The following is a 22,039-nucleotide window of genomic DNA, read 5'->3' as shown; positions in this document are numbered from 1 at the left end:
TGAAGAAAAGAGAGGAGGGTTATTTATTCAGACAGAAAGCTAAGCAAGAAGGAAGCTTAGCCCCATTTCAGCTTCTAGAGGAACATGAAGATGTTTGTCCTGACTGATGGGGTTGGTTTTTTTGGGAGGTGGGATTATTTAACAAGTCAAAGACTATGCATAGTCTTTAAACGATTGTATAAAGTATCCTAATGTGATATGTGGCTACTGGACTGGGCTAGCAAAGCTGGGTCAGGTTGGCAGTGGGAGAGTGCAGTGCTGTGCCCCATTTCTCCTGCCCTCTTACCCTCCCACAAATATTTTCGCTTTCTTTGCGCATTGCATTGGCTTTTAATGACTTTCTAAATACTAGCTGTTATGTTTTAGGCTAATTTCTTCAGCATCTTGGGTGTCCTGGCTTGCAGGAAGAACACTGGACAGCATTATATCTCATTATTTACTGTAGCCTTGCCGGTGTGTGGATGCAGAATCCGCTGCTGGCACCAAGTGGCTGCGAGTGGAAGCTGCTCCGGAGGTGTTGGACTTGCCGGGCATCTGCCTTCCGTGTGTAGGTTTTGGGGCTGCGGTTTGGAGGGAGGTCAGACCTCCCACACACACCCCCCCATTTCGTCCCTGGTTTCCCGATGGTAAATGCTGTGCACGGGAGCTCCTCCATCCCACACCGGCCAGCACCCTGTGATGCCATCTGAGGGATTGCCTTGGTCATGCCTTTCCTTTCAGTAAGATATATGAAAGGGGAAAAAAGTTGTCAGAGCACTTGTTTGCTTACAGTAAATCTCAGTGTGCTCTGCCCTGCATCCCATCCTTGTGGGGTTTGGTTGGTTATTTTCCCCTCTGAGTGACTGAAAAAATAACCTGTACATGTCACATGCATGAAGGAAAGAACCATGATTACTTGAGGAAGGACACTATTTATCCTGCCTTTCCAAAAATCTGAGGGATATTAATTTAACACTTAATAGACTGTGTTTTAAGTACTGAAAGAAAAATTACTGTGGGGTTTGCACCCTCCTTCATTTTCAAGTAGAGTGAAGGGCAGAGCTGCGTTTGCCTGGCCAGAAGACATTCAAGAAGGCAGAACACAGATGTAGTACCTCTGCTCCCAGACAGGGAGGGGAGAAGGCAGGGGTAGATGGGGTTTTTTGAGAAGCTGAAATCAAGCTCACAAATTACTTGAAGCCAAGTTTCTTTATGAAAATGCTTTTCTTGCTTTTACTCGGTTCAGTGGTGATTATATTTGAGTCTGGAAACTGGCGGGTGAGTGGCTCTCGCTTGCCAGCCCCGTTCTCAGCTGGCCTTCGCAATGAGCACCACTGTGTGCCTGTGTATAGGAGAGCATAATGCTCGGCTGCCAGGAGCTGACTGTGGTCATCTGTGAGGTGTTCATTTTAAATTGAGATTAACCCAGAATAAGAAGCATTAATTCCATGGGTTTTGTGCTTTTTTATTTCTTATGAATAATACTTGTGTGACATTTTGACTCATCACTGCATCTGATGACCACCTGCAGAAGTTAAAAGTTGGAACCAGTTTCAGAGCCCACAGAGAGGGGGAATGAGTTGGTTTATTCACAGAATCTCAGGATAATTTTATACTATAAAGAGATTCATATAAGTAAGTTTTTTTGGTTCCTTCATCTTAAATTTGTTTTATCTTTATTTTGTCCTTTAATACAATCTCCCAACTTTATGATAAATTAAAAGACTAAAGCTCTTTTTCCTCGCACAGTGGGTCTGCTGCAGGTGAGGCTCTTGCTGTTGCTGTGATCAATTCTCAGGCTCTGGCAGTAGGATGCGGGCCCTACTTCATTTTCAATAAATTTTGCAAGACGCCAAACATACTGCAAGCATCTGCATGTTAAATGTGCTCCATGTTTCAATACTGCTGCTCAGATCTGGTGAGATCATTGTACTTGAATATTGGAGTAATTTTTAACAGATGCTGTAGAAAGGTTTGTCTCCAGAAGAACTTTCCCTGCCTGCCTTGGCTCCTGTCTTTGACGACCAATGCAGTAGCACTTGTTGATTTTTATGTTCCTGTAGTACAGAAGAATCCCCAGTACCTGGTCTAGACCAGATTGCCCAAACCCAGAGTTAGCATGTTTTGCTACTCCTCTGCCTGTCCCTTCCTTGTGTGAGTATAGTTGAAAGCATGACAGTAGTGCCTGCTGGGAAACTTTTGGGCCAGTATGTTTTGTTTTTGTAATGTAAAAGGATCAGTGGGTGTCAGGTGGCATCAGGCAGCCTCTTGGGTGGAAAAATTTGTCATGTGGCTATTTAAACATACCAGCCCAGCTGCAGCTTCCCACCAAGGAAATCCTTAAAACCCTGGGGAACAGAAGTTGAGAAGGTGAATCACAGGAAAAATAAGTTGCTTTTATTATTATTATTGCTTATTCTCTAGCTATAAGAGAGTTTAGTAATAGGTGCCACTAAGCAAAATAACTTCATTTATCAGTTTTTAGTAGTGACATTTGAGATGCAGAAGTTAGTTGGCATTGAATTTTGCAGTAATCCTGCTTAAAGCACACTTGTCTGCCTTTCTCCCAGCTGCATGGCTGCAAACACTGGTTGGAAATTGCAGTGTTATTCTTAATGTACCAACTTTTCCCCAGGTAATCCTTAAACTGTAGGTGTGTTTCATCATCTTTTGTTTGGGGAAGCCCAGGTGAGGGGAGCTGAAGGGCTTGCTGAGACCCTTTGCAGCAGCAGTGGAGCGGTCACCTTGAGCATCTCGGAGTCATGGCTGAAAATGGGTAAAAAAGAGGAGAGCTGAGCTGAAACAACGTGTTTCATCATTGTGCTTCTGTTAAGACTTCTTCAGTGTGACATTTGGAGAATAATCCTACTTTCTTATCTTAAAGTTGGCACACAAAGGCTTTGTGTGAGCCATCAGGAGATAAATGAAGATGAAAAGATTATTTTAATTTTTCTTTTCTGGTCTTTGTTGCATCTGGTAGTGCAAATCTGACCATGGTCTGAATGCCTGGTTACAAAAAACTATGAAGACTTGGCCCTTTTTAATTTCCCCATCTGCAAGACCAGAGGGAGCTGTGCTGCTTGTGTTACCCATGGAGCTGCACGATGCCCACTCCTTAATGCAGGGCAGGGGGACCAGGGGGGTTTTAGATGCTGATTCAACTTTTCTAAGTGTATTCACCACTTAAGAGGGTCATTTAAGATATTCGGACCTGTTTCTTATCCTTTAATAAAAGATGCTACCTAAAGCTCTGCTAGAACTTGGGGTATTTGAAGGTTCTTGGTAGAAGAGCACTGGTTTGTGTCTTTTGGGATGAAATCAGGAATATTATAGTAGAAGAAAGCATCAGTGCTGCTTTTGAAACAGTACTGACTGTGAATTTTTGTGTCCCTTGGGTACTGTAAAACTTCTTCACGTTTTTCAAACATGCAGAAAGAACTACTTCTGCTTTTTAATGAAGAACACATACTTTTCCTCCAAATGAGATTTCTGTCTCCTTTTCCCAGCACATGAGAAGGGGAGAGGCCGTGTTTTGTGTTGTGAGTAATCCCCAAAGTCTGTATCAAATGACAGTAAAAAACACCCGTCTTTTTCCTATGTACTGTGTGGGCCACTCAAGCAAAAGCACAAGGTTGTAAGGATTTGTCCAGTCGGGAGCTGCCTTCTGCCAGCATAGTCCATCGAAACCCCTCCAGCCCTGGTGCTTCATGCATTTCAAATGCAGTAGAAATCTTAGTGTCCCACTGAGAGGAGCAGGGAAAGTCTGGCTTATCTGCTAATAATTAGAAAAATATTTACCCCCAACTTGGCATTAGCCATTGAGAATTGTAATAGCTTGTTTGCAAGCAGCCTAGTCACTAATAGCATAGCTGAAAAGCACTGTATATTAAAAGCATATATAGCTGCCGTGTCTGGAGCTCTGCCTACGCAAGGATTGAAAGCAAGGCTGGTGGAGCTGCCAGCTTTCATCTCCTCACCTTGATCTCAGTTAGGTGCCTTGCTGTTTTTTGTAATTAAGCTCTGTAATTAAGCACAGAAGAGTGGTTGAAGCAGAAATGGTTAACACACTGAGCAATATAATGTCAAGTCAATGGTACTAAGTTGTACCATAGGAGTTTAACAATTAATTTTGTTGTTAAATGTCATCTTCTGGCTTGTGATCAGCTATCTGTAGGTCATGTTTTGTGATAAATTTGAAGGAAATCAATTTAAGGGATCCTGAATGCTGAGAGATCTCTGAAACTGAAGTCAGTTGAAGTCTAACGTTGGTGTCTGTAGAGCCACAAAGAGTTGGGGCAGAAAGGAAAAGATGAAGTTTGCCTTATTCAGCTAGCAGAGACCTGGTGTTCCAGCCCAGCACATTCCCAAGTTGTGGAATTGCTCTTCTTTCCTCCCTTGCAGCGAAAACCAGGAGAACATAAAGTAATGCTGGAGAGATGGATTAATGGATAAAACCTTCCTCTGCTGAAGGTCTTGTGGGAAGTTCTGCAGGGGCCTCACAGCAGTGTTGGTAAAGGGACAGGGTCTGAGGGGGCTGAGGATGAGGAGAACTTTCTGGGACTGGGGAAGGTGAGGTCTGGAGACTTCCATAAACATTCCCTTGCTGGGACACTGCTACAGGACTTGGAGCAGAGAAGAGCTAAAACGAGACCTAGTTTTTGCAAGACTTTCCTAGCTTGTTAACCACCATCCCCCTTTATAGCAATCATGGAACCACTCCTACATGCCCTACTTCTGAAGCACACACTTGTGTGATAGTTCAGTCCTGCACAGAACCTTTTATCCATCATAAAGGGTCACTGCAGCAGCCAGATTCTCTGGGAGATTATTCAGACCTCCAAGCTGGAGTGCATGTGAAGAACACCTTAGTATTTCTTCTTCCTTTCCAACCCTTTGGAGAGCTGTAGACACTAACTTGGTTTCAAGCTAAGGTAATCATCCTGCATTTTTATGTTCAGCTCTACAAATTCTGACCCCCTGTGAGATAAAACTAGGAGGGTGAGATACAAAGACTTCTTCCAGAAGTTGTCCAAGGAATAGCATGTAGGGAAAACGTTGGCATTGTTGGAGACGGTCCTTGGGAGAGGAAATATTCAAGTGTGTTAGGATTTCTTCTTCATAAGTGTTTCCTGCAATGTTCATTTTTTGTTATAGTGCCTTTTTATGCTCTTACCTTGGCTGAAGCTTTCTGCTGCACAGTCTTGTTTTCATCTCCCCCTTTTATTTTCTTCCCTCCCGTTCCAGTTTGAGCGGCACGACCCAGTGGAGGGGCGGATCACGGAGCGGCAGTTTGGCAGCATGCTGCTGGCCTACAGTGGGGTGCAGTCTAAGAAGCTCACCGTCATGCTGAAGCAGCTCAAGAAACATTTCCAAGATGGAGAGGTCAGTGGCATTCACAGCAAATTCGGGAAGTTGCAGTGGGGGCAGCTGTCCCACACCATGCTGACCATGCCGTCGTCTTAAGAAAAGCACCCACGCCGTGTTAAGCAGTGTAGGGAGACACACTGACTCTGCAGAGAATAAATACTTCGACAGCAGTAGGGAGGTAGAAGAGGTGGGAGTGCAGCTGCCAGTGTCCAGCTCAGGATGTAGGCTTGTTCCTATTAAAATGAATGTTGTAATTTTCAAAATTTAAATTCGCTGAACAGCACCCTGAGTCTGGAGCCAGAATAAACATTGAAGACTTATTCCTAGTTACTGGCTTGACCTTGGAATAATTAGCTGCTGTGACTGGGCAGTTTATTATTCAGTTATTAACTTATGTGAAAAATTATTTGAATTACTCATGATTTAGAAAGGAATAAGGTTGCAGATCCTACACTCATTAATTTAGTGAGACCTTGGAATAAGACATCTGTACCGAAAGGACGTGCTTTATCAGGTAAGGAAAATACGGGCTGCTAAATTACTTCAGTATTAGAATTTCATGTCTACTTCTATGAAGATGGATTGTTCTTTTATTAACTAGGTTATAAACAAGTGATACATCAAAATGAGAATGAATGGAAGGTCTTTGCATATTGGGTCAGTCTGACTGTTTTAGAGGCGCTTCCTTCTGACATCAGATCTGGTGTTTCTTAACTGGTTTAGATGCAGAGTGTGTTCTAAAACACAAGTTTTGGTCAGGGTCTCATCCTTTTTTGTCCCTTTTTGGTGCCTTATCTGGACTCCTGTGATGTGCAGGAATCCTCAGTTCACGTGAAGCCACTTCAGTGACTCCCCCTCCCCGTTTTCTCCCCCTTTCACTTGTGCAGGAGGAGAGTTTGAGTATATTGAAGTAGTGGGGAGACTAATAGGTCTCTACTAACTGCAAATAACGTCAAAAAGTTAAAAACTGGAGGAAACTCTTAAGTGAGCCATAAGACAACACTCAGAGTTGTGTTCCTGCCAGAGGAGCCATGGTACCTGCAGTTTCTCGTGGACTCAGGGTGCCAGGAAGAGCATTTTTTTTGCAGATTCCTTAATGTTTTTTAGGAAAATAGGCTCAGTATTTAAGAGGCTGTTATCAATAGATGGTGTCAACATGTCATTAGAGCTGAACATGCATTGTGTGTTAATATTTGAAAATCTCACTTCCCCAGCTGTCACTGGCTTAAATAAGACCACTGATGTTTTCAAGGTTGTGTCTGTTTATTTGATCTTTGAGCGAGACACTGCAGATTTGGCTTTTCTAATACCTTTGCTCCCCTTGAGTTTTAACAGGAAGCGTTTGATTTTTTCATGGAAAAATATTCCACTGTGATGTGTCTAACAGAAAATACCAGCTGTTGTTACATTCCAAAACCATTGATTGTTTTTCTGTAATTTGTAGCATTTTATATATATATATATATATATATATACTGTTTATATAAACAGTAGCTGGGAGTATGAGAAATAAGGCAGGGGGAATTATTTCAGAAGGTTTCTTACTGCAGGTGTTTTCTTCCTTTCATGTGTAAGCCAAGACCCTGACATCTGTGGCAGAGAAAGAATTATTTTTTTTTACCTTATTCCTCATTCCCAAATCAGCCAGACTGTGTTTCTATTTGCAGATAACCAGATTCAGAGCAAGTCTTTTTCTTTCTTTATTCCAAGGACTTTTGAGGAGAGAAATTGGGGAATAGGGCAAAAAATTACATTTTCAAGAAACAGAATTGGTGGAAAACATGTGATTCCTTAGACCAGGGGGAATGAAACACCCAAAATCCTAAAGTGAGATAGCCTCTCTTTTAACAAGTAGAAGATATTTAATGCTTTGAGAAGATGTAAAGGATGCAGGAAGTGCCAGCTGCTTTGCACTGGAGGCAGATAAGCCTTCTTGGCAGCCAGGGCAGCTGAAAGTCAGTGCTTATGCAGAGCTAGAGAAATCAGGCACTGAAATCCTCCACTTCAGCAGGTTTTATCTCTTGGAGAATTCAGCCTGGTGCCTAACTTTGCATTGTCTTTTCTACAAAGGAACCTTTTCTTGAAAGTTTGTGGGGTTCTTTTTTTGCCTTGGGGTATTTTAGAAGATCATACCCTTGCAGATTTGTGCACAGCACTTTGTGTCTAAATACACTTAGGTACTTTTACTGGATCATCCTGGTGCAGTTGTCAGTGGTTTTACATAACTTAAATTTCCCCACCTCTTTAGAAACGGGACTACCATGCCCGGAGTCGCATTAACCACCTTTTGAGCTTTCTGGAGAATGTATTCAGGGATGCATTGCAAAGTTTGCTTTGTAGATGAATGGAGTATTAAGCCAGAGAACATTCTCCCACTAGACACTGCAGAAGCTAGACGCTGGCATTGCATCTTCCTCTGTGTTTGCAACCCAGACATCCACAAAGCAAGCAGCTGCTTTGGTCAGGCTCTACTTTACTCCCATCCTATAATAAAGCAGAGCCCGTGCTATCCACTGCTCTCCCTTCAGGTCCCAGACCTCAAAGAGGCATTAAAGCCACCCAGCCACTTCATTTATCCTGCAGTACTTTCCAGTCACTGAACACCTTGTAAGTCTGAGAGGTTTACGATGCAAACATTTTGCAGGAAGATTTTTTCCCCAAATCCCTTCTTTTCACACTTCACTGGCCTACTTGTGTAGCAGTGTAGTATCATTATCTGCACAGTTTACTAATCTGCTGTGACTCCCCTCCACATTGAAAGCAGTAGGGGCTTTGACCTGCTATTGCTTTCCAAAGTGGGAGTAAAATAATATTAATAGTGTGATGCGGGGAGGGGAATGTCAATAATTGTACCAAATCTACCTGGGAAGCTTTACCTTGGCAACGCAGTTTACCTTGGGAGTGCTTTCTAATGAAATCTGCCAAACATCAGCTTCATTGTCCAATGCAGTTACCTTTTCTGCACAAGGCAGCCCTGGCAACCTCCAAAATGTTAAAGCTCTGGTTTGAATCTTAAACTTTAGCCATATTCCAACATCATTAATCTACACTCCTGCTTTTGGGAATGTCATGTTTTCTTGTATTAATTGATTATCTGCTTTCATTTTTATATTTTTTGGTGATTCCAAATTAACACAAGCCCCTGTTATATAACGGAAACATCTATTGGTCTTTCAGTGGAGACGTGAATAGCTTACAAAGAGCTGAGCAGTGCTGACAAACACATCGATGGGGAATAGATAAATTCCCATACTCAGACTTCTGACTGATGAAGGCGATCCTTCATCTGTCAACTTGTCGGTGCTGAGGCTGTCCCAGTCTCTTATTTTATTTTTACTTTGGTAGCTGGAAAGGGATCAACACTCATGCCAGCCTCAACTACAGGATTGATCAATAAAATATTAAATTTTATAATACTGATGGCATTTTTGCTACAGAGATTGAGTATCTCTGTCCGCATGAAAGCCCAGATTTCTAGGATGCCCCTGTACATCATTGCTTTTGCTTTTTCAGCTGGTGAAATGAGCATAAGTTTAGGTGTGTAAGCATGTAACCCTTCCCTGTTACCTGCTGGAACAATACAACTGCAATGTTGGTACTAAACAAGGGGCTGTTCTGCACGGACAGCAGTGCTGTTTGGCCTTGACATCTGCCGTTTCACGGTGGAAAATTCCAGGAAAATACAAAGTTGGGGCTCTTTGCTCAGGATAGCTGCTGGGATGCCTTGTAGCCACTACTGCAAACCTCAGATGTCCCAAACAAAGCAGGTAAGCCACAGCACAATGTCTTCTGCTGGCCTGAAAGTGGCCACACGCCTCCTGGTTCCTGCAGGCTTTCCTCATTTTCAGTGCTCTGCTCCCAGGCGGGAGCACGTCAGTCTGGAAACACATAGCAGGGGGGCATCCGGATGGGCATCTGAATTACAGAGATCTTCTCTCCTCTAGGTCTGTTGTACAAAAGAGCAATCTCTGCAGTACTTCCTGCAGAAATACCTGATTTTTTTGTTGGTTTTGTGTTTGGGTTTTGTTTTTTTTTTTGCTAGGGCAATATTTTATTTAATTGTGCCGTACACATCTTTTAGCGTATCCCTTGGCAAGCAGAGCAGGTATGCATTTAAAGAAAGATCCCCGTACAGTAACTGGGGATTTTTTTCAGATCCATTGTCCATGTGTGCATTTTGCTATCTCATCCTTTTTGGTCTGGATCCATGAATCCAGGGCTTACAAAACCTGCTGTTGCATTTTTCACTGTGCATGCTGTGCAACGTGCATTAGCAGTGCATTGCCATGTACTCAGTTACAGCAAAGATAACAACAAGCTACAAATTTTCTGTAATTCTTCTGCTTACAATTCTAGAGGCACCATGTCTGTATGAGAAGATTGTAAAAAATGCTTTTTTCTTTCAAGAAGATGATAGGTGGCTTCTTCCCTGATTAGAAGTTGTTGGGAAGAGTTTGAGCAAGGTTACAATGGATCATATAAATTTATATTTGACAGTACCCACTGAATGTGTGCTCTTCCATCCAGACCATGAAACCCTGCTGTGTTCTGCAGTTGCTATATCAGTCTGTTGTGCTAGACAGGATAGAAGAGCCCAAACCTGAACTCCTCTTGACAAGCTGATTTGTCTGTTCCAGAGAGGAAGGCTGAGTGGTTATTACTGTGGTGATGATTTACCTCCTCCACTGGCTCCAGGCCGTCACTGTGGTGGGGGAGTTTGGAGGCTGCGGCTCTTGTCCCAGCACTGATGCAGCTGTGCTGGTGCTAAACAGGTGGATAAAATCAGTTGTGGTGTTGTGCAGTAGAACAGGGTGGGGGTCCCGGAGCTGTGCTTGTCGGCAGTCCTTCTGCTGGTGTGCTCCTCGCGGTTGGGTCACGCAGAGAGGAGCGTGCTGTGTACCCCCTGCCCTGCAGGCTCTGCTGGGATGCAGTGGTGCAGCGCTGGGGGATCTCAGGGTGCCTTTCCCTGACTCTCTGGCTGCGTGGCTGTAGGCGCTCACCAAGCGCCCGCTCACCAGTCCCGGGGTGAGTCGAGCTCCCAGTGACTGTGCCAGTAAGTAGAGCAGACAGCGATCCTGCCACCACCACCAAAGCTAACTGGGGCACATCTGTACGCGTGGTTTGCAGTGTCACCTTCTGCGACGCTGGGTAAGATGTGGATCCCCCTCAGGGATCTCTGAATCTCTTGGGAGATACCTTGCAGCGTGTGAACTATTTCACAGGATCACAGAATCACCCCGGTTTGAAAAGCCCTTGAAGCTCCTCCAGTCCAACCATGAACCTCACCCTGACCGTTCCCAACTCCACCAGATCCCTCAGCACTGGGTCAGCCCGACTCTTCAACCCCTCCAGGGATGGGGACTCCCTCCCTGCCCTGGGCAGCCCATTCCAATGCCCAACAGCCCCTTCTGCACAGAAATCCTTCCTCAGAGCCAGCCTGACCCTGCCCTGGGCAGCTTGAGGCCATTCCCTCTTGTCCTATCGCTTATTATTTGGTTAGACTCATCCCCCTCTCTGCCCCCTCCTGGCAGGGAGTTGCAGAGGGCCAGGAGGTCTCCCCTCAGCCTCCTCCAGACTAAACAACCCGTTTACAATATTTCATTATTGTTGTTGCAAGTGTGCAGGCTTAAAGAAGGTGCGTAAGTTAACCTGCTTGCAGCAGTCTCCTGCATCCCTGTCACAGGCTTACGGTGTGTCTGCTCTTCTGGGTGGGAGCTGGCTGTGAAGCAAGGGCCAGAAAAATGCTTTTCAGTCTCTGCTGTTGCCAACTGTGTATGGGGAAGTCCCTTCCCACTGCACAGCTGGTGGGGCCAGGAGAGAAGCAGAAGTGGTTAACAAAAGTAAAGGTCACAAACCACATCGAGTGCCAAGGTAGGAATGTTTTGAGTGTGCAGATGAATTCCCCTCTGGCTGAAGCTTTGGGCTATGGTCACTTTGTTGTTTGTAATCCAGGTAGCATCACAATCTCCTTCTCCCATCACCATAAGACCATGTTTTCTGTGTTCTAGGGGCTGACATTTGAGGAGGTGGAGAGCTTCTTCACTTTTCTGAAGAACATAAACGATGTGGACACAGCTTTGAGCTTTTACCACATGGCTGGAGCTTCGCTTGATAAAGGTATTAAAACCTGCGAGACGGGCAGGCGCTGAGAGCTTGGGAGAGCACGACTCGTGCTGTATCTTTGGAGTTGGGAAGATAGCAAACAGCCCAGGCTGACAGGTTAAAAATGTACCGGAGTTGCAGTTCCTCTCTGTAATGAGAAGTTTAACTTGCTGCGTCCATGGATAAAGAGGGATTTCAGGTTTTATACTTCCCTAGTTTTAGATACAGAAGGGGAAAAAAAAGGTGAAATGTATAGGCTGAATAGATGAGTAAGTGGTGATATCATAGTGATATCTTCAGCAGGACTGTTCAGGCCTGATGTACACAGAGGCAGGATGACCTAGTGAGTGTCACAGGCTCTGCTACCAGATCCCAGGCACACCAGTGTTGTTTCTTCATCCCTGTCTTATGAAGTGACTTTTATCCTTGTACAAAGTACTTGAAAAAACATTGTTGGCAAAGACAAGCAGTATTTTAAAAAGTATTTCTCGCAAACTCTATCTTCCGTAGAGATCTCTGTAGTTGGCATGGCAGAGGCACTGACCAGTAGTGGAGCTGGTGGTAGGAACTGTTCAACCTTTGTTGGGCTTTGCTTAAAAAAAGAGGCTTTGCCTAGAAATAAGAGCTGTATGGGCAGATGCTGCATTTGTGATCTGAAATCCAAGCAATGCCAAGCACTTTTGGAGCTCCCAGGCATGTTGGATGGAAGGAGGGGGAGCACTGGAACCGCACTGAGGTCCCAGACTGAGCATTAAACTCTGTCCAGAGCAGACTCTCTCCAGACAACCCACAGTCCAGAGACTTCACGTGGCCAGAGGCGCTGGCAGAATAAACCTCAGAGCTGGTATTTCCTGGGGAGCTTGGCAAGAGTGTGGTTCATCCATCAGCCCAGTCCATATCCTCCTTCATCTCATCATGTGTTTTCTTAGCTAATCCATATCAGGTATGTTCTCAGATCTGACACACTGATTTAAAAAATTTAAAAAAACAAAACCGAAAAAACACGTACATTTGGGGAAAAAAAAGTCCAGTGCTCTGCTGCCAGGGTCTGTCACAAGTGCATGCTTTTGTTTTATAGATTTTTATGTTTTTTTAAAGAGATGTGTTTTTAAAACACTAAGGCTGGGAATATGAAAATAAAGATGGCAAATTCATTAAAAGTTTTTTAGGCTAAGTGCATACTCTTGCCTACTAGAAAGTTAAATCTGATGTGTTTAGGCAGCTGCAAAATTAAATGTTTTGGAAGTAAGCTATTCTTCCAACCGCTGCTGTTGTGGGGATATTAAGACATTAATAGGTTTTTGGGCTGTGGAATTACAAAGGGAGTCAGATGTGTCACATCTCTTCTTGCGTCAGCAGCCCTTCTCATCTTTGATTTTTGGGGGAAGTAATCTGTACTATTTGTTTTAGATCACCATTATCTTAAGACTTAAAAGAACCTGATAGGATTTTCTTTCATTTAAAAGTAAAAATATGAAGTATGTATGTGCTGCTGCTGTGCAGAGCCCTTTCTGCAGCATCCCACGAGGAGGTAATAGCCCAGCAAATCCAATTTACTCGGTGTCTACAGTAAATTAGTGATTGCCCCATCATGAAATATGTATTTGTGGAGTATTGAGGTCCACATGCAGTTGGTAAATCAGTGTGATTGCTGTTTAATTATGTGCGATTAATGAGCTTGGGCAGGAGCCACAGCCATTGAGCTGGGAGTGTTTGGCTGCAGTCAGTAGACCTTGGGGAGGGTCGGTGGTGTGTGGGGATGGCTTCACACTGCTGGTGGTTGTCCCCAGGCCCACGTCCCTGCCTGCAGAGTCCCTGCTGTTAGGAGGGATTTCCCTGGGCAGAAGAGGAACATTATCCTGCAGATCTCCTCTTTGTGTGTGTCTGGTAGCTGACAGGAATCACCCCGCACGTCCTTCTGTGCTGCTCAACCCCAAGATGCTCTGGCCAGGAGGTGTGAGGAGAGCGTTTTGCTGTGGTCCTGACAGAGGTGCAGAGCAAGCTGCAGCGATAGACCCAGGCTTTGCAGCAGAGATCTGTGTGCTCCTGTTGCTAAATTGTCTGTGCATTATCCATTTCCATATGTGGGCACTCCAAGCCTGGATATTGCACCCACAAATCAAGGAAGCAATAAATGGGGTGTATTCTTCCAAAAGTCAAGCTTTCACAAGGTTGCTTATTAAAAACCAACAAATGTAAAAATTACTCATCATATGGGGAGGAGGAAGAGAATAGCTTGTGTATCAAATAAATCACTGCTAATCTAATGCAGCAAACGTTATTATAATTTTAAAGGGGTCATTTAAACTTTAAGAGGAGAAGAAATGGATGGCACCAAACAGCCATAGCTTGACAACTTGTTTTATGTGTTGAATTAAAGTAGCCTCTTCTTCTAAAAAGGATCATAAACCTGTATTTTAATGACCCAGAGAATAACACACAGATTATTTGTTAGTCCATCTTTCATTTTACCAGAAACATAATAGCTGTCATTCTCTTAAATAATAAGCATTACTTTAAAAACTTTCCCATCCGGGGCTTACAGCTGGCAGCAGGACAGGAGCCGAATTCATCCTTTATTCCCCTTTCAAGGCGAGAGTGTGAATTGCACTTTTTTTTGGCACTGTCTGCAGTCAGTCTTTCCAAGCAGCCGTTCTGCTGGCGCCAGCAGAGAGCCATGGTAGAGCTCCTTCGTGTTTTAGGGCAAGGCACAGATGCACTTTGCTAGAGATGGGCCAAAGCAAGGGGAAGCAGCTGAGCCCAGTGCTTGCTCCGGTGGCTCGGCTGGCTCAGAGTGCGGCTGGAGCCCAGGAGTGGTTGATGGAAGATTGTTTTATTTGAAGTGTGGAGCTTGAAACAGCGGCAGACTTGACAGGGAGTTTGGAAGGAGGTAGAGGTGAGTTTTGAGTGCAGCACATATTTGTCATTGAACTGCTGCTTACTTTAATCTGCCTTCAGACCTGAATGAAAGGAGCCAGTCCCCCATGGAGGCACAGCTCAGATTGCTCCTCTGGAGTCATGGCACGTGTCAATGCTGGTAGTTGGGTGGGGAGGACTTCTGTAGGGTAGGTGATGTTGGCAGGGATCTCTAGAGACCCTCTAGTCTAACAGGGTCACCTACAACAGCTTGCCCAGGGCCACCTACAGTCAGGTTTTGGATGTCTCCAAGGATGGAGATGCCACAGCCTCCCTGGGCACCTAAGAAAGCCTGGATGAGTACTTGTGATAATTAGTAAGGAGAAGAGTCGACTGATGAAATCTGGTGTCCTGCAGAGGCAAGTCAGGGTCACCATTCGTCACCTTTTCTGTCCTCACAGCAGCATGCTGACACGTGTGTGTGTCCCCTGATGAGGAGGGCCCGTGGAAGTGCTTGGCACGGTGTCCTCAAGCAGGACTTGATCTGGAGCTCTCCCACCCTTTGGTTGTAGTACATGCACAGTTATGGTGCGGTGTTTGCTGAGCACTGAGTTGTTGGGTAAAGCTCTGTCACAGCAGAGGACACCTGTCCACAAGGCTTTAAGAAATCAGCTCAGTAACACTGAGGACAAGCTCTCCATAGATAAAGAGCCCCTGGAAGATGCTGAATACCTTTCAGTTTAGAAACCACTTTCTGTGTTGGAACCTCGTTTCTCTACTTATTTATGGTTGCAAATGCTACATAAACAGTGGATCAGCTCTGCCTTCAGCCTGGTAGCTCCGCTTTTTCCCAGAAGCATGATCTCCATGACTTTCCATCATGCTCTCTTTAATGTCAAAACAGTTTCTACTCAGCTGCAGGGTTGCAGCCTTATGTTTTGAGAAGAAAAAGAAAAATGTGCTGTGCCACAGGATTGCATGGGGTTTGTACATCTCTCTTCTGGATGGATATTCCAGTATGTACACATGCAAAGGATCTGAGAAAAGCTAAATAGATTTTTTGCTAGCTATATTGTCAGTGATGGCATCCAGCGTTTCCAGCTGGGATGCTTAAAATGAAATGTGTGTATCGATGTGAGACCCTGCATAGCCTGATTTCTGGGAGCCCAAAATACACATGTCTTGCCTCCGCAGCCTGGGACCGCCCCGGGCAGGGAACCCTGCTCTCATCACCCCAGGTGCTGTTTGGGAAATGAAGGCAGCAGTCCAGCTGCCCCTTATTTTGGCCAAATGTATGATTAATCTCTAGACAAAGGAAAAAAAGTGAAGTTTGCCATCTGGCTAGGCTCTTGCCCATAGAAAAGCCCTGTTTGTAAGCACTTGGTGAGGCATTATGGTACAGTTCTGGGAATTGGAATGAAAAAGAAAAAAAACCAAACCGTGTCAGACACTAAACTTGCATAAAATAACTCAGATGGCTCATTAAAGGAACCAGTGAGAGACAATAAGACTTGAAATTTTAAAAGCTGCATAGCTTTTCAAGGTAGAAACGTGGAACTCTTTTTCAGTGCTATAAAATCCAGGAGACTTACTCATGTAGAGTGGATGCAGTCATCCCAAAACGCCAAATCTGGACAAGATTCTTTTTCAGATGTTTCCACAGAGAGTACCTATTTCGTTTTGCAAAGTGGTAAAGAAATGATGCTGTGAGGTTTGCTTCAATTTTATTTGCCTCACTGAGATACCTTGTAGTCTGGAGCATGTGTGTCAAAGTGGAAAGCAGAGATACTTTCCCCTTCCTTATGACTCCTTAAAAACCAGCAGAATCATTACTGGACACAGCACAGTCACACACCCCCTGTGAAGTAACATTTTTGCAGAAATTTGCATCGAGCAAGAACAATGTGATGAGGGTGACACTTGTGCAGTTGGATTAATAAGAGAGGAAGCAGTAACTGCAGCCATAACTACAAATTTCAGCTGGTAAATCTGCAACTGCGAAGAATAAGCACATGTTGGAAGAAGAGGGGAAGGATCAGGTGACACTGTAGAGGTGGAAGGAGGGGGGCGAAAACTCCACAGAAAAACATGACTTATAATTAAAGAAATTCTAACTTTTTTTTTTTTTTCCATACAAGGCAAATAACTTCTGCAGTAGGGTGCCCAGGTCACCAGGAAGAGGGGATGGTATCAAAGCTTGCTTGAGCACCTTTAAGGAAGGTTTACATTTAAAGTGAGTTAAATGAAATTCAGTTTTGCTGTCTGAGGAGATACTGATTTGCTTTTGCTGTCTGGAAGTCTGGCTCTCGGGTAAGGGATAGCTTACAGTGCTGAAAACTTCTGCTGTTTGGCCAAAGTTGAGTTGTTTTACAGTACTTCCCCAGCAGGACTTTCTGGGGAATAAATAAGCTGAAAAATAAGTCTAGATAAGCTCTTTCTTTTACGTAAACCTCTTCTTTTTCCTTGAGCTTTACACATGTTGCTGAAGTCCCCAGCAACACATGTTCCAGGTAGGAGTTACAGCACATGCTTTACAGCTGGCTGGAGCCAGGGCAGTATTTAGGGAAGGAGAATGGCCTAATTGGGGAGGAGAAATGTGCCTTTTGCAAAAGCATATATAAAGTGCAGAGGCAGAGGATTTATCTTGTTATAAAGGACTACACCATCCACCATTCAGTTCCAGCATTTGCTGCCACTTCATATTCATGGCATTTGATCAAAGAGGACCTATATATACTGTGTTATGCCTGTGCAATTTATAGTCACCCTCTCCTCTGGTTTGGGGTATGTGTGATGCTGGCCAGCAGTCCCTCCCTCTCGGATCAAGGGGGAAAAGCTGAAGGCAGCTTTGTCATTTAATTTGTGAGCATTTGATGTCAGTGTGAGCTGAGTGGTGGCCCGTTAGGGCCCTTTTTGGAGGGCTGCTGCCATCTAATGTGCCCACTCGCTTGTGTGACGTTCACTTGACCATGTTGCACTTGCTGGCCAGTTTGTGTGTGTTTGGAAGAGAGACGTAAAGAAAGGGATGCACAGATGTGGTGGTTGTCCTTGTGCTCAAAATGTGAATTCCCCCATTTCCTTTGCTCTCCAGGTTTTCTTGAGAGCTGTGCCGCAGTATATTCTGCAGCCTGGTTGGTGTGGGTGGGCTGGGAGAGGCATGCTGTCTCCCCACAGCTAGGCTGGCAAGGTTCGGGCATAGAGAGCAAAATTAATGCAAGTTTTCTTTAATGATTACATTGCCTCTGCCCTCCCCAAAGCCAGGCTCTGGCTGCTGGCAGGACACGCATAGGAGCAGTGGCCGTATCCTGATTTATGGTGACAGAACTGAACTGTAGAGTAGGGACTGCAGACCAGATCTACATCTCATGTAGGAAAGGATTTTAACTCAAAAAGAATAATTACAGGGAAGCAGCAGGTGCCTGCTTGAGAGTATATATATTTTAATCCACCTGCTGTTTAATTTCAGTTTCCTTCTGCATTATTGAGTAGAAAGAGGGATTTTTATAAGGGAAAAGGACCTGATGGTGGCTGTGGATTCCTCCTTGAAAACCTCAAACCTCACTCAGGGGAGCAAAAGTGAAGTGGAAGGAACCAATAATCTGAACATTCATGGGGAAAAAAAAAAAAATCTATTAGAAACACTTTGTGGAGTTTCTAATTTATCTGGTTACAGTATAGATAGGGTGCTTGCTTTTTCTTTTTTGACACATAACTTCAAAATTCCTGAAGGGCCAATAGCTTTGCGAAGGGACTAGAGTGCAGGAACCCAGAAGCATGCCATGGATGGCAGCAGAGGCTTTTCTTGGTTTAAATCTGATTTTGTGTTGCACCACTTCCCTCTTTTGCCTTGCTGAAGGGGAGCTCTGCATCTAAAGGTTCATCCCAGTTGCTGTGGGCCCGTTGCCACGGCACTGAGTCTCCCCAGATGGGGTTTCCTCAGGTCAGACTTTGTAGGGAAGCAATTTAACTTAAAGAATGCTCACGTTCATGAGAAGCCCTTCTGTTTTATTTAGTATTTGGAAGGGAGCAGCGTGTTTCAGCCCTGACAAACGGTGACAACTGAGCTGCTCTTACCTCCCCTCCTTCCTTCAATTAGCAGCATCAAAGGGAGACTAGAGGGCAGCCAAATGCACTTGAATTCAGGTAGGGAAATGGCTAAACAAGCCCAGTGATGTGGGTTTTTTTTTCTTCCCCTTTATGCAGCAAAATCTACTGCATAACCCTACCAGATTGATAGCTCCACAGATTGCTCTTTTCTAGAGGCGTGATAAAACTACCACTCACTTCTTTGCAAAACTACCACTCGCTGCTTTGCTGATGAGCTCAGCTGCCAGTCTCGAGGAGGAAGTGAAATAATTCGTTACAACTCTTTATTTTATTGCAGGATTAACCTTGTCTGCTCGCTGCAGAGCCTGTCACAGGGTGAGGGTGGGTGGGTTCATTCTGTAATTATTGGCCCTGGGTTGCTTAACAGGAAAACCGGTTTTTAGTATTGTTAACCTGTTGGAACAGTTGGTTCATTAGAGTATCATCTTTGCGACACTGTCAGAAGGAGCTGCCTTGTTGATCAAGCCTGTCAGGAGAGGTTTCCCACGTTGTGTTTGCTGTAGTGCTGACATTTCTTTTGATTTTGTAACCAAAGAGGGGAAAATATATCGTATCTCAGGGGTTTTATCTTGAACACACAGGTATCAGCACGTCGGTGCTCACCAGCAGCCTCTCCACACACTGTGCAGTGTTGCAGTAGGATGGCAAAGGCTTTGAGGAGCCTGGTTTTGAGGCTTGTGTTGAAGATGCTGGGGATGAAGCTTATTTCAAGCCTCTTTGAACATGACATGTTTTCTTAAATGCAGTTTTCCGGGGAGGAACGTAAAGGCAGTCTCCTGCTGCTCTGCCTGCATTCGCTGCGGTTGGCAGATCACGACACCTCGCTAACCTTGTGCCCTCCCCTCCCTCCCTTGTAGTGACAATGCAGCAAGTGGCCAGGACAGTGGCCAAGGTGGAGCTCTCTGACCACGTGTGCGACGTGGTGTTTGCTCTCTTCGACTGCGACGGTGAGTGACCCCGACCTCACCCCATTCCTCTCGCACAGGGTGGGTGAGTCAATCCAGGGGAAGAAATACAGGGAAGAAGTGTTGGCTGTGAAAGCTTGCCGTGGTTTTGGCTCTCCTTGCCATGCTACCATCTGCTCTTTGGCTATGCATCTGTAGTGATGCTCCTGCCCTTCTGGGAAGGGTATCTGATGGTACCCAGCTTCCAAAATGTTGATCCTAAACCACTGGATTTAAGCGTTTGGCATGCACAGCTTGCTACACAGCTTGCTTTCCCCCTGCCCCCCACCCCCCAACCTCTATTTTGTTTAACAAAATGACCTGTTGGGTTCCAGTGTAGGAAACAAGCCTATCTGGTACTCTGTTATCTCCAAAGTCCTCAACAAATATTAGCTTAATTAATTAATGGCAGCTTTTTGCCTGGCTGGGAAGCTTGTTGCTTTGCTGGCCCACAGAGGATGCGAGCACTTGGGGGTAGCTTGTTGCCAGACTGAAACAGTCTCAGGATGATTTAATGAGAATTCGTGGAGTCTTTGCCACCAGGGGATGATGGCAGCTATTCAGTCTTGGAAAGCAGCAAAATTCTGCATTTGCCCAAAACTGTCAAGCCATAACCAGAGACCTTGCTGGCACCCTGCTTCTCCAGCGCAGTCACTGGGATCTGGCAGCTCTGAGCGGCAGCAGTGATGCATAAATAGTTGTTTGCTTCCTGATGTAAATATATTTAAAAAAACCACTTTAATTGTTTTATTGCTTGTTGACTCTCTTGGTTTCAGCCCCACCTGCTGCTTTTTACCTTTCTAAGATTGCATCTCTTTTATTTTTCTCTGTGCTTCAGTGCCACTTTGTGATACAATCCTCAAGCCAGATGATCAGGCTGGAGATGAGAGTGAGCCGAAGCGTAGCCAAATATTCTCTGTTTACATTCTCTCATAGGACAATCTGCTAAATATTTTGATAGCAAACCTTTAGGGGGAAAGACTGTGGTTGCCAGAGCAGTCCCTGTAAGGAATGAATCAAGTGGCACAGACCTCTCTTTTTTGTGTATTTTCATTGCATCAATGTTTATAGACATTACCATGAACATATCAAAAACCTTCAGCACTGGCGGGAGTTTTACTCACCTCCTGATAGTTTGTTTGAATTTTGCTGCCCATATTTGCATTCGGCTGTAGGCAGGCAAAAACACTGTCAAATGAAGAAACTCTTTCATGAAACATAATGATGTGGTTCCCTGTAACAGCCAGAGAGATTCTCTCCCCTTTGATCTGGGGAACCAATGGCAGGTTTGCTTCTTGAGGGTTGAGGTCCCTCATCTTTCTTCTTTGCCCAAAGGTGGGTTGCTTTCCTGTGCTGCTCCCCAGAAGGTAAAATCAGAGCTATCAGCTGTTTGCCATAGGCAAGGGAGCGAAACAGGCAACAGGATACACATGGCATCGTGGCAGAAGGCATCAGCCCCTCAGCAGGCAGGCATCAGGCTGTCAGTTGTGCTGTGGCTTGCTGCTGTCCCCTCTAATCAACCAGTGCCCTAAATAAAAATCCCAGACGTTTTAATTTATTGGTAGTTAAGCAACTACAGAATAAAATTTGCCCCAATTTACTATAATAATTTTTAACATACATTTATTTGATATAATTCTCAATAACCTCACAAGATAAATGAATCCTCCCTTCTCCATTAAGAAAAATCTGTGCTCTGTTACCCTGTGCTCCTGTCATTTCCTAAATCACTTAAAGCAAAGAGTTTCCTGTGGGTGCCTGGGCATTTGATTTGCATTTGCCTTTCTGTCTTCAAGCCCCAGCAGTCCAGGCCCTGCAATATGTGGCCATGCCAGGCTAAGCAGGGCAGTGTCGGGATTTAAATGCTGTGGTTCAGCAGCCCTTGCACAGTGGGATATTTTGGGAGGTTGCAGCCAAACGTGATTTCAGTCTCTGCAAGAAATGGCACTTGTGGCTGCTGCCCTTTAAAGTTAGTGCATGAGGGGAGGTAGTTGGTGGATTTTTAGCGCTTTTTTTTTTTTTTTTTCTTCTCACAGGAAATGGCGAGCTGAGCAACAAGGAGTTTGTTGCCATAATGAAGCAGCGCCTTATGAGAGGCTTGGAGAAGCCCAAGGACATGGGCTTCACACGACTCATGCGGGCAATGTGGAAATGTGCCCAGGAGACAGCGTGGGATTTCACCATGCCCAAGCCGTAGCAGGGCCAGAGAGGAGCGCCCGGCTTCCCTCTCAGCCCTGTCACCACAGCTGCTGCGGGCACCTCAGGGTGGCACCAGGCTCTGGCGAGCTCAGACTGTTCATAATAGGAGACTTTTGTAAATCAAAGATAAAAATCAAAGCCTGTTGTATTTGCAGCTTCTGCTTGCCAGTGGCCCCTTAATATTCCTCTCTCTCAGGAAAAAGGACTTTTCTTACTGCCAACACCTCTGCTTCATGATACACCCTGCCTGCAGAGCTGGGCATCAAGCAAGCTGGTGGGGCTGCCCCCAATTCAGTTTTATTTAATGTTATTACCAAATGGCATGAAGTTAATTTTAATTCTTGGATTTGCTCCTACAAAAGTTGTGGGATTCCTGGATAGATCATAGCAGTGGGACCTATGAGCAGAGGCTGGAGCTGCCAAGTGCTGAGAGCTCCCCAGGATTTCGCTTGGCAGCATGCTCCTGCCCCCTGAGATTGGGGGGG

The 22,039-nt window shown here is 44.9% G+C and overlaps 1 protein-coding gene across 5 annotated transcripts in view; it reads left to right on the top strand.

Annotated features, from left to right (window-relative positions):
* Positions 1-22,033, top strand: part of MICU1 (mitochondrial calcium uptake 1) — a 109,450-nt gene extending 87,417 nt beyond the window's left edge. For all 5 annotated transcript variants that reach the window (XM_026851942.1, XM_026851940.1, XM_026851937.1 and 2 more), the window contains 4 exons: positions 5,224-5,361; positions 11,355-11,463; positions 19,269-19,358; positions 21,392-22,033. In XM_026851942.1, coding sequence (XP_026707743.1) covers positions 5,224-5,361; positions 11,355-11,463; positions 19,269-19,358; positions 21,392-21,552 — 498 coding nt within the window. In that variant the 3' untranslated portion in view covers positions 21,553-22,033. The remainder of the gene's footprint in view (positions 1-5,223; positions 5,362-11,354; positions 11,464-19,268; positions 19,359-21,391) is intronic.
* Positions 22,034-22,039: the final 6 nt, after the last annotated feature.

This window comes from Athene cunicularia, assembly GCF_003259725.1.
Source record: "Athene cunicularia isolate RWA chromosome 6 unlocalized genomic scaffold, athCun1 chr6_part2, whole genome shotgun sequence".
Classification (NCBI taxonomy): Eukaryota; Metazoa; Chordata; class Aves; order Strigiformes; family Strigidae; genus Athene; species Athene cunicularia.
This window is presented reverse-complemented; position numbering and strand designations above follow the sequence as displayed.